Here is a 12207-nt window from a genome sequence, read left to right as displayed (position 1 = left end):
TATTTGAGTGACAATTAATGTCATAATTGTGACGGCCCTATGCGTGTGCAATGTTCAAGGTTCAAGGTTGGTTTATTTAGTGTCTCCAAAGGGCAAATTGGGTTGCAGTGGCATAGACAACAATACATCAAACAATACAATAAAAACAACAAAATTCAGAACACGTGTAGCGGACAGATACCTTAAAGGAGTAGTTCACCCCCCAAATGACTTTTTTTCTATTGATTACTCATGCCATGGAGACTAGAGTTCAATAATATTTTTTTGTTTTTTGTCGCATTCCTAAGACAAAAATGTGATAACAATAAATGTACCCACATTCGTTCTGGATGGGGACCCGTTTCGAAACAGGTCCCCATCCGGAATCAATGGGGGTAAATTTACTCGAATCAAATTTTTGTCTTGGGAATGTGACAAAAAACAAAAAATATTATTGAACTCTACTCTCCATGGCATGAGTAATCGATAGAAAAAAAATCATTTTGGGGGTGAACTACTCCTTTAAAATAAAATAAAGTGCACATTGACCATAAAGTGCATGCATTAAAGTGCCATGCAATAAAGTGCTTGAAAGTGTCCTCGAAAGTGCATCTCTTATAGGAGAGACCGATAAAGTGCACATACCGTATGAGGAATAGGTAGGTTATCTCCTGGACTTACCCAGGACAGCGTTCAGTGTGCAGATAGACACAGGAACAAATTAATATTTGTGCCTGTTTGTTGTGGCACCGGCGCCTCGCAAACGATGGCCTGATGGAAGGAGTTTATATTCTTTATGTCAGGGGTCTTCAACAGGCGGTCCGGGACCCCTAGGGGGTCCTCAGAGTTACTACAGGGGGTCCTTCAAATCCTTTTTTATATTAACCACTTGAACCCTAACATCCATATTCAGAGAACTTTAGCCAAAAATAGCAGATCTACAAGCTCACAACGCCTCGCGCTGCGAGGCGTTGTGAGCTTGTAGATCGGATATTTTCGGCAAAGTGGTTTGGTGTAAAGGGGGAAAAAAGAGCACACTAAGTACAGAGTGAAAGGTCAAGTTTATTAAGTATTGAAGGTTCAAGTGGTTAAATATCTGATGACACAAATTGACATGAATCCAAAATACACTTATGATTGTGCTGTCAAACGATGAAACTATGGAATATGGGGGTCCCTCCCTGCATCATCTCTTTCTCAGCTAAGGGGTCCTTGGCCTGAAAACGTTGAAGACCCCTGCTTTATGTAGTGGGTGAGCAGCATCAGAACGGATAGACAGAGCTTTGCTGAGCACCTGTTGTTATTGTTGTTGTCGTCAGATGTTCCTGCAGCCCGGTTCTGGAGGGCTGACTCTGGGCTCGGTGCAGATGGCCCAGGGGAGCACCGTGGTGCAGCAGCAGCAGCCCAGCCAGCAGCAGCAGCAGCAGCAGGGGGCCACTCTCACCATGCAGGGCCAGGTGGTCTCTGCTGGAGCTCTGCAGAGCAGCTTACAGCAACAACACGCTGTCCAGCAGCAGCAAGCACAGAGCCAGCAGCAGACCCTGGCACAGGTCAGAACAACACCGTACAACCAGACAGTGTCTCCCCTTAACTCTGACAAGTGTACAAATGGAACCAAATGAACCCTGACGGCAGGGGTTGACACTAAGGTCTCAGAGGCACTTGTCCATCGGGCAAGTGCAGGTCATGTTCTACTTGTCCAAAGGTCATGCCCACTTGCCCGAGAAGTAAATTGTCCATTATAAAATGATAGGCAAGATTTTAATTAGCGCTCAATTTAACACTTATTTCTTTACTTTCTGGGGCTGTGCGATAAAAAATTGCATACCTCAATACCTCCAAATCCAAATACCTACATAGCTATGATTGAATATGTCTATAGTTTCACACTTGTTACATTCCACATACAAGAAGTGTTCAAGTGTTCAGACAGATATCTTGTGTGATGGTTGTGTCCCCTCTCAAATGTGCACTTGCCCAGTCGGGCAACCTGAAAGAGTTACAGACTTGTATGGGTCAATTTAGGGGTGGGCGATATGTTGATAATTATCGTTGAGACGATACAATGTCTCCAAGATATGCCTTTTCAGAGGTATCGTATATATCGTGATACAATTGAGGGAGCCTTGTAAAAAATCCTGTTTAATCGTTGATACAGAGATTCATTGCAGAATTCAATTTGAACCCGCATTTTGGTCTAAATCAGTAGTTCTCAAAATGTAAAATGTCAAGGTCTCCACTTAACTTTGACAGTATACAAATGAAACCAAATGGACCCGTAAGGGTCCATTTGGTTTCATGTGTATACTAATTATTTCATTTACTTCTTTCTATTGTTTTAGAGATTCTTATTTCAGTGGTTGGGGGCATGCGTACAAGTGGCTAAATATGTCATTTTACACAGAATAAGCCCATTCCCAAGATACAACGCAACCTTTCATGGTTGGATGTGTCTTATGGGGGCTAGAAGTGTTACTGTAAATAGCAATAAAGAAACTGCTGGCTTATTGGGTCTAAAAAGACATATTTAGCCACTTGTACGCATGCCCACATTTTAGCACGGTAAACGCGATAAGTACAACAGTCAGTCTAAACTTGGTCTGCCCGTATTTCTATGCCCCAAATCTCTTCGCCAAAAAATAGGCGATCTTACAAGCTCACAACACGTTGCCGTTGTGAGATCGGCTATTTTCCGCCGAACGTTTCCCCCAGAACAGGGACGCTATAATCTCACTCTCTGATAGGGCTGTCACAATTATGACATAATCGTCTAATCGCAATTATTTGACATAATCGCCATTATTTTTCATAATCGTCATAATCGTTTCCATGTTGAAAAATGTTCATATATTTTTTTTAAAGTAAAAAAAAAATTGGAAATAGCAGATCTACAAGCTCACAATGTGTCGCGACGCATTGTGAGCTTGTAGATCGGCTATTTCCACTATCAATGTTCTTTTTTTATCAAAGTTGTCAAATATGTCAGTAATTTTTTTGTATATTTAGGTTATGTGTCATATCTACCATGTGCAACTTCAAAGCCTAAAAGCCAAACGGAAATGTGATTGTCAACGACAAAAACACAATGAAATCGTTAATCGCAATTATTTGGGTGACAATTAATCGTCATGTAAAATGTCCTAATCGTGACCAGTGTTGGGCAATATTACTTAGGAGAGTAATTGTTACTTATTACTTATTACTCCTTGGAAAAAGTAATAATATTATATTACTTATTACTTGGAATCAAGAGTAATATGTAATATATTAAGTTATATTACTTTTTTTTTTTTACCTGCAAAATCTGTTTAGCCAGCTCCTTTTAGAACTGAATCCAATTTATTGGAACAATAAGAGTCTCTGGGATGCGATTAAAGAAATTATAATTGCAGGCTTTGTAATTAATTAATCTCAATTAATCACATTTTAATCACACATCAATATTTGACCTGGGAACAGTTAGAAACTTTTTTAATGGATTTTATCAATTAACTCAGTCGGTGCCATATTTAAAGTGGGATGACCTCTTATATTGCCGGTTCGCCAACAAAGGGTTAAAAAAATAGTGTGCACGCTGGTGCACACATTCGTGCACAGATCATGCACTATGCATGTGCATGCTTTTCACAGCTTTCAAACAAAAAAATCCGCTTGGAAATCCGTTCAGGCATTCAGGAGAAAGGAGCCCTTATGTTTTCTTCAAATGTAAACAAACATGGCTGCCATGTTTGAAAGATGGGGTTGGTATGGGGGTTAAACATGCAATTTCGCGATCGCGATCATGCCTAGTACACTGTTGGAGGTCCAAACATTTAAAAAAAAAAAAAAAAAAATTCATTTTTTATTTTTTTATTTTTTTTATTATTTTTTTTAAAAAGACGTTCAGAAGACGTCTGGCAGGGAGGTCCATAGTGAAAAAGACGTTTTAAAGACGTTTTTATCATATAAACTTCTTTTTTGGCAGGGTATGAGTTAATAATTAAGACATATAATATATAACCCAACAAAACATTGCTTATTTTTTTATTACATTTAAAACTCTCAGCTCTGTTGAAGACCCCTGCCTATATTATCCTTAAATAATAGGCTACATATTTTCTTTTCTGCCTAAAAAGTGTAGGCTATTTTAGACGTGAGGTGCAGGGGCTCTGGGTGTTCCCACTAAGGAAAGTAGGCTTTCAACTCCCTAAAACCGTGACTCTGTGAGTAGTTTTACATTTTATAACAGACATGAGGCTTATTGGGCTCAGACAGTGGAGGCTACGCTAACTGGCTATTAGTGGCTAACAGCAGCAACTCAGTCCGCAGTGGTCCACGGTGGTCCCGCTGAGCTCCGCGGACGGTCCGCGGCGGACCCCCCGCGACGGACCCCTCCGCGGCGGACCCCCGCGGACCCCTCCGCGGCCGAGAGGAGTGCTTGTAGATTGTAAATGTCCCATCCATGTAAGCGCGTCGGCGTCGCACGCTGATGCTCGCTCTGTGACTGTGACAGGCAGCGCAGCGCTGACACTGCACTGGTCCATGCACTGGTCTCATGACATAAGCAACGTCATAACTGTGCGCACTGCGCAAATGACTGATCTACAAGCTACATCGCATCTCTGTAGAAGTGTAGATGTATGTTGATGTCTTGTAGATCTGTTCTTTTTCTGCAATCGGCTAAAATGGCTAGTAACGGAGTAGCGAGGCTTTTATTTTGCGAAGTAAAGCGTTATATATTACCATTTTTTTTAGAGTAATACCTTATATTACTCGTTACTGGAAAAAGTAATAATATTACAGTAATATATTATTAGTAATTCGTTACTGCCCAACACTGATCGTGACAGCCCTACACTCTGATGCGTGCCACATTGACCTTTTAGAGCAGTGATAGCTGAGTGGTTAGTGTCCAAACCTAGGACTCCGGAGGCCCCAGAGGTCGCAGGTACGATCCCCCGCTCCAGCTATCACTGCTCCCCTCTCCCCCGCGCTCCTTGTGGGCAGCACCGGGTTCAGCTGGGTTAAGCTGGAGAAAAAAAGCAGCTGGGTTGGGCTGCGATATCTGAATTTCCCTCGCGGGATGAGTAGGTATTCATTACCTTGTTTCCCGCTGGTGTGTGTCGACTGTGTCCGCAGCGGTCGCCTCTCACCCTGCAGCCTCAACAGAACGTGTTGCCTGCCTCTCTCTACAACACCATGATGATCTCCCAGCAGAGTCCGGCCAACGTGGTCCAGATCGCCACCAGTCTGGCCCAGAACAGCAGCCCCAACGCTCCCACCGTGGCTACGTTCACCCAGGACCGCTCTGGTCAAATCAGGTACGCATCAGCACTCATCGCGCTCATAGGGCGACCCGTAGTTTATTTTTAGGTCTAGGTTTTGTTTGAAAGTGCCTTCTACAGGGTTCCCACGGTCATGAAATTCCTTGAAATATTTTGAAATTAGAAAAATATTTTTCCAGTACTGGAAAAGTTTTGGAATGTATCAAGGGTCCTGGAAGGTCCTGGAAAAAATAGCTATGCATTGTCTTTGGTTATTGATTTTGTTAATACCTCTGAAATGACAAATTAAATATGGGACAAATTGTCAAATATATAGAGGCAGAAATTGTGAAAATAGTTGCGAGGCGTTAGCATGTAGATCTGCTATTTTCACAATAGAACCGTGTTGTACAAAATTCCTCAACTCTTAGTGCTCGTCAGGGTGCCGGGTCCCCAGTTAAAACATGATTATTTCGGGAGTCACGACCTGAAAAGGTTGAGAAGAACTGGCATACACTACCTGTCTTTGGGCATTGTGCATTGGAGTAAGCGACCTGTTATTGAGCTGAATTATTGTTATATAGTCCTGGAAATTGGGTTAAATATTCTAGAAAGGTTTTGGAAAAGTTTTGGAAATTAATTGGTAAAAATGTGTGGGAACCCTGCTCTAAGTTCTAAGTGCCTTCTAAATCAGCAGTTTTCAAACTATTTCGTAATTATTGGACACTTTCAAGATTTCTTTTTCAAAAATGTTCAACAATAGCAAATTTTGATTGATTGATTGATTATTTTATTAGACAAAAATGGAGAACAGTACAAGTATAGTCAATACAATTGAAATGTAGTACAGTACAAGTACAGTTAAACACCCTGCCTAAAAGGAACATCTCAAATAAGACCTTTTACCGTCTTTTTTATGTTGAAAGTCCTCTGTATTTAATTCATGGACATAATAAATAGCAAGCAAAGAAAACATTCAATAATATCGCAGTTATAAAAAATTCAAAAAAGATGTACAAGCTTGTGTTATCTGCTATTTTTGGATAGCCATCGCTAAAATCTAAAATGACACGGATGCTTTCCCGGTTTGAATGGATTAATTACTTGCACCAGCCAAGCGTGCAAGTACTACGTTCGGCTGCGTATGTCGGTAGTTAGGTAGCCGTGTGTGTTTAAGCCTGTAGCCAATCAGGGACCAGCATTTCTGGTTATGTCATCATTAACTCTCCTACTGCCAGATTATTTATTTATTTATTGGGTCTGGTGCCATCAAAAAGCGGCTTACCTTTGCGACGTTATAGTAGATAGACAGACATTTATTTATTTATTTTTTTTTTTTTTTTTTATTGTGCAATAGTGCACTTTGGTCTGCCAGGCAGCAGAGGGCGGCGTCATGCGAGAATGAATGTGAATTTGCCTGTTATGTGTTGAAGAAGAAGAAGACCAGTCACTGGCCACAGAGCCTTACAGCCAGAGGAAATCAACAAGGAAGTGAATTGTTCTCCGTTGATGTAACGCATAATGGATTTTTTACACCATCACCGCGGAAAATGTGTTTACAGTACACGGCCGCGCGACCCCTCATCAGCTTACAGTCATCAGACGAACGAACGAACGAGCGCCGTATTGGCATCGAGGTTCTGTAAAAAATGGGGCGAACGTTAACGTTCAAAGCGTGGGGAGAGTTAACAGCCAATGAGGGACCAGCATTCCTGGTCATGCCATGTCACGATCTGCTGGCGCACAAGCAGGCCATGTATGGCCTGCTTGTGCACAAGGCGCAAGTTGGCACCTCGACAGAGTGCAGTTCTATTCTATTTTTAACCCATTTAGGCCTAGAATTATTGAATGCTTTAACCAGTGAAAAATAGCAGATATACAAGCTCACAGCGCGGCACCAAGTGCCGCGCTGCGAGCTTGTAGATCTGCTATTTTTGAAAAAGTCGTGAAAATGTGTGCAAATCTTTGGATATATGTATATTCAAAGCGAACGTTTGTAACTCAAATTTTGCTTCTGGGTGGTCCCTGGAACTAAATATTTTGAGATGGGGGGTCCGTGGCCAAATAAATATGATTTTGGGGGTCCTTCACATGAAAAGGTTTGAGACCCACTGACATAGTAGTCTCTCAAGAACAGACTAACTGAGCTCCAGTTAAGTGAAAAGGACCTTTTCTTTGACGATGGCTGGCCAGATTGCTGACATAGAAACATAGGTTTTTCAAAAAAACACTTTTCAAAAGACACTTTCAGAATCGGGTCAAAATTCTAATTTTCACGATTTTTCAAAAATAGCAGAACTACAAGCTCGAGCTTGTAGATCTGCTATTTTTCAATAGTTAAAGCATAAAATAATGATACACAAAATGTGTACCCGTTCTAAATGGGTTAAGAAGCGTTACCTCTCCTTTGGCTGTCATCAGTTTCCCCCAAAAATACACACAACCCAGAATGTAGTTTCCCCCTCTCTATCCCAACTGGAGAATAACTTCAGCCAGACATTTCTCATGGGCTGGCTGGCACAGCCCCCAGAACGAAGTCAGGAGAGGGGAAAAAGAGTCTGTTTTATGGGAATTAAATATAGCAGATATACAAGCTCACAGCGCGGCACCGAGATCTGTAGATCTGCTATTTAAAAAAAAATCATGAACATTTTCCATGTTTTTGAATATTTTGACCCGATTCTATAAATGTCTTCTAAATCCTTCTATGTTTCTATGTCAGTGGTGCTCAAACTAGGGTTGTTCGATATGGCCAAAAAATAAAATCTCGATTATTTTCTCTGAAATCCCGATTTTCGATTTCGATTTAGATTTTTTGTTAAAAGAATAATACATTGTTTCAACTATTTTGTTTTCATTAAAAAAATGCAAGGAAATGTTTTTTTTTTTCATTATTGTTTCATTTTTTGATTTTTTTTATATAGCCAAATAGCAAAATGCAATAAAACAATAAGGGTATTAATAATAATAACTTTAGTTGCGCAACAATCACATACAGAAGTTAACTTAGCGTCCTTAGTGTTTCATTATCAATAGTGAGTGACAAAACAGCCAAAACAAGCCAGCTCTTGGAGGCTGGTGAAACGGGTGAAAAAATAGCTAAGGCCACCCGCGAGCTTGTATATCTGCTATTTTTCAACAGCTAAAGCATTCAATAATTCTAGGCCCTAAATGGCTTAATAACCCCACAACCTGACCACTCCGTCCCCCTATATTCCTTGTCTCTCCCTGCCCCTCCCGGCCCCCAGGTTCCCTGCCGCTCCCCAGCTGCTCACCAAGGTGGTGACGGGCGGCATGGCGTGCGGGGCGGTCATGGTGCCCACCACCATGTTCACCATGGGCCAGCTAGGCCAGGTGATGACGGCCTTCGCTCCGCAGCAGGGCCAGCCCCAGACCATCAGCATCTCCCAGCAGCCTGCGCAGCAGCAGACGCAGCAGCAGCAGCAGCAGGACCAGGCCGGGCAGACGCAGGTCGCGACGCTGCAGCCGGGACAGGCCCAGCTGGCCCAGCCGCAGGCCCAGTTCCTCCAGGTCAGTGCTTCTCTTAACACAATGGCTGCCACATTCACTTACGCTTTATTTTGAAGAACCCGGATATACTACATTTGATAAAATACCCTTTGTTTAGCGATTTTCAAAATGTTATTTTCATAGAAACAAAGGTTTATCGTCATGATTCACTGCAATCCTGGATGGCTTGGTTCTAGGCTTAAAGCTATACTATGTAACTTTTTTAATAAAACAAATCTTAAAATTGTCCTAATTATTAAATCGCTAAAGTTTTAGAACACCCACTCTGTTCATTTCAGCTCCCAAAGCCTTTTCTTTATATGTGTTCTACTGAGCCCTGGTGGCCGTGAACGGGGCTGTTTTTACGTCATATGCATCATTCTGTACACGTGTCTCCCTACCGGCCAATCAAAGCCCAGATCATACACTGCCGAGCTCTTCAGGAAGTACACTGCAGTGTTTACACTGGTCTAGGAGTTTAGCATGTAGCTCCCCAACCGAGGCTCGTAGAGGGACACGAAAGACCTCTATGGATAGGTCTCGGCGAGGCGAGGCGGACGCGGTGGTCTGAATGCCCGGTCCGCGGCGAAAAACGTCCGAAAAAAGCAGACGCGACCGTGGTTTGCTATAACGCTACTGACCACTAGTTGAGCAACTTACACAGTATAGCTTTAACATAATAGTTATAAATATTTCCGTGAAAGTCTATGAGGAAAATGCTCTATATCAGGGGTCTTCAACGTTTTCAGGCCAAGGACCCCTTAGTTGAGAGAGAGATGAAGCAAGGACCCCCACAACCTTTTCATAGATTCCATTTCATGGTTTGACAGCAACGGTCATCAGTGTATTTTGGATTCATGTCAATTTGTGTTTTCAGATATTTAACCACTTGAACCGTCAATACTTAACTCATACAGTGCCTATCCCGAACTAGTTCGGGATATTCGGGATCAAAAACAATTTTTTATTTGCTATTTTACTTACCCCGAGCTGCTTGGAGCAACGTGGGTGGTCCCGGCTCGCTAGCCGCTAGCCAGCAAGCCATTCTACTCTGTCCGACGATATATTCCATTGAAAATGGTTTAAAATAAAGTTTAGACCCCCCCAATGTTCACCCAATGTTCATTGTAGGCGGCGCGACGTATTCCAGGGTGCCTATCCCGAACTAGTCCGGGATATTTAATGAAATGGATTAAAATGATAAGAGGCCTTCTGAAGCCTGGCTTGATTTTTGTAGCTACTAGCCGAAAGCTAACAACGTCCCGGCCGGACGTTATTTGCGAACGAAATCGCCAATCTCCGCCTAATCCAATGAAAGACCGCATCTTTGGAGGCTTGTATCTCTGGATTGTGTGCTCTGGAAGCGGCGCGAGGTTTATTTACGGCGAAATCGCCCAAAAATGATCTTTTAGATGACAAAATGGGAATAGCCATTCTGTTAGCATCTTCATCCGGGACATTTCCATGCCGTGCATGAACGTGAGCACGTGAGGTCCTGGAAGGTTAGGTCCTGGAAGCTAAAGCGCTCGCCTATGAGAGATGCGATGGCATTCTTTGGCCCCTAGAGGGCGCTGGCACTCAATGAGTTAATAAACCTGACCTTTCACTCTGTACTTAGTTTGCTCTTTTTCCCTTCTACAACAAAGCTTTTAGCTGAAAATAGCTGATCTACAAGCTCACAACGCCTCGTGCTGCGAGGCGTTGTGAGCTTGTAGATCAGCTATTTTTGGCTAAAGAGAATTTTATTTCCTATTACACAAAGATTTGGAGGACCCCTTTGTAGTAACTCTGAGGACCCCCTAAGGGTCCCGGACCCCCTGTCGAAGAAGACCCCTGCTCTATAGTGTAAACGAAGTGAAGTAATTCATTGTGATTGAACGCTCCAGGCTCCCCGGCTGCTCCACGGAAACCAGTCCACGCAGCTGATCCTGCAGGCGGCCTTCCCGTTGCAACAGCAGCTGCAGCAGCAACAGCAGTTGCAGCAGCAACAACAGCAGCTTCAGCAGCAGCAGCAGCTGCAACAGCAGCTGCAGCAGCAACAACAGCAACTACAGCAGCAGCAGCTGCAACAACAACAGCAACATCAGCAACTTCAGCAGCAGCAGGCCTCTCACAGGCCGGACGAGCGTTCAGCAACGCAACCACAGTAAGATCTGTCATCGAAGCCAAACCACAGGCACTGCCGGGCACGTCTTTTGTTTGTTTTGTTTGTTTGTTTGGATTTTTACGATGGAGGGCGATGCGTTCGGAGTTGTGCTGAGAGCACAGTACTGAGACCCGCCGCGCCTGGAGAAAACGCTGGGCGTCTGCCCGCCGCCCGTATCGCCCCACCTCCCGCCCGGCCTACCCCGATCTTTTTGCACTTAACTCCAACGTGAGTACAGTGCGCCTTCAGCGTGTTTCGGGAGTGGCTTCGGCTCGCCGGCTCCATGAATGAACCTGCCGGGCCAAATGGCTGCGCTGGTCCTTGACAGTGTGAGTGTGTGCGCGTTGGCGTGGACGCTCTGGTCAAGCCTCAACAGGAATAATTTATGCAGAGCTGTCCAGTAAACGCAGTAACGCCACCGGAGCTCTCTGACTGACTGTGCTTCAAAGAAGTCCCTTCGAACCAGCAGACGGCATGCTTTCTGTTTTTTTTTTTTTTTTTTTTATGTTATAATATCTCCCACTATTTTTTATTTTGTTTTCCCCCCTATTTTTTTTTTCATGTCAAAAGTAATTATGGGTCAGAAAATATTTTTAAGATTGTCAAGTAGATTGAACTTTTAACTGTACAGAAACATTTACGTGTAAGATAATGTGTAAATATATGGAGAAAAAGAAAGAGAAACTAATATTTTATATGATGCATGAACAGAAAATTAAGTGTAGTCTGTTATTTGTAGCTTTGAAAATGCTTCTGTTTTTTTCCTAGTACTCAGAGGGAAAAAAAAGAAAGAAGCTAACATGCTCCCATTGCTGATGTTCTCTGACGGACTTCCTGTTTCTCCGAGGGGATGTGTTATGCCCGGTTTCTACTTGGTTGCGCGTTGCGTTGTGCCCAAAAAATAGCAGATCTGCGAGCTCACAGCGCGTCAGTCACGCGCTGTGAGCTTGTGGATGCAGTTTGTTGACGCCGGAATAACGGGTGGGCGATATGGAAAAATACAATATCACAATATTTTTCCAACCTGTATCACGATACACAATATTCCTTATATATATATTCCTTTTCATGTTGGTTTCTATGGTTATTTTTCATGTTGCCTAACCACCTACAAGGTAACAAAAACCTTTTTGGTAGGTCTAAATTGACCTTTACAAGTATGTAACTCTGACAGTATACAAATGAAACCAAATGGACCCGTAAGGGTCCATTTGGTTTCATTTGTATTCTGTCAGAGTTAAGGGGAGACCTTGACATTTTAATGTTTGAAAACTACTGATACAGACCAAAATGCAGGTTTAATTGAAATCGGCAATGAATCTCTGTATT

General features: G+C 42.8%; 1 protein-coding gene across 1 annotated transcript in view; it reads left to right on the top strand.

Annotated features, from left to right (window-relative positions):
- The window catches only part of clocka (clock circadian regulator a), a 40341-nt gene extending 28929 nt beyond the window's left edge, over positions 1–11412 (top strand). Inside the window, exons 17-20 of the mRNA XM_080746609.1 lie at positions 1299–1529; positions 5098–5279; positions 8471–8753; positions 10619–11412. Coding sequence (XP_080602735.1) covers positions 1299–1529; positions 5098–5279; positions 8471–8753; positions 10619–10882 — 960 coding nt within the window. The 3' untranslated portion in view covers positions 10883–11412. The remainder of the gene's footprint in view (positions 1–1298; positions 1530–5097; positions 5280–8470; positions 8754–10618) is intronic.
- Positions 11413–12207: the final 795 nt, after the last annotated feature.

This window comes from Nannobrachium achirus, assembly GCF_963921795.1.
Source record: "Nannobrachium achirus genome assembly, chromosome: 1".
In the NCBI taxonomy this organism is placed as follows: domain Eukaryota; kingdom Metazoa; phylum Chordata; class Actinopteri; order Myctophiformes; family Myctophidae; genus Nannobrachium; species Nannobrachium achirus.
The sequence above is the reverse complement of the archived record's forward strand: the minus strand, read 5'-3'. Positions and strand labels throughout refer to the sequence as shown.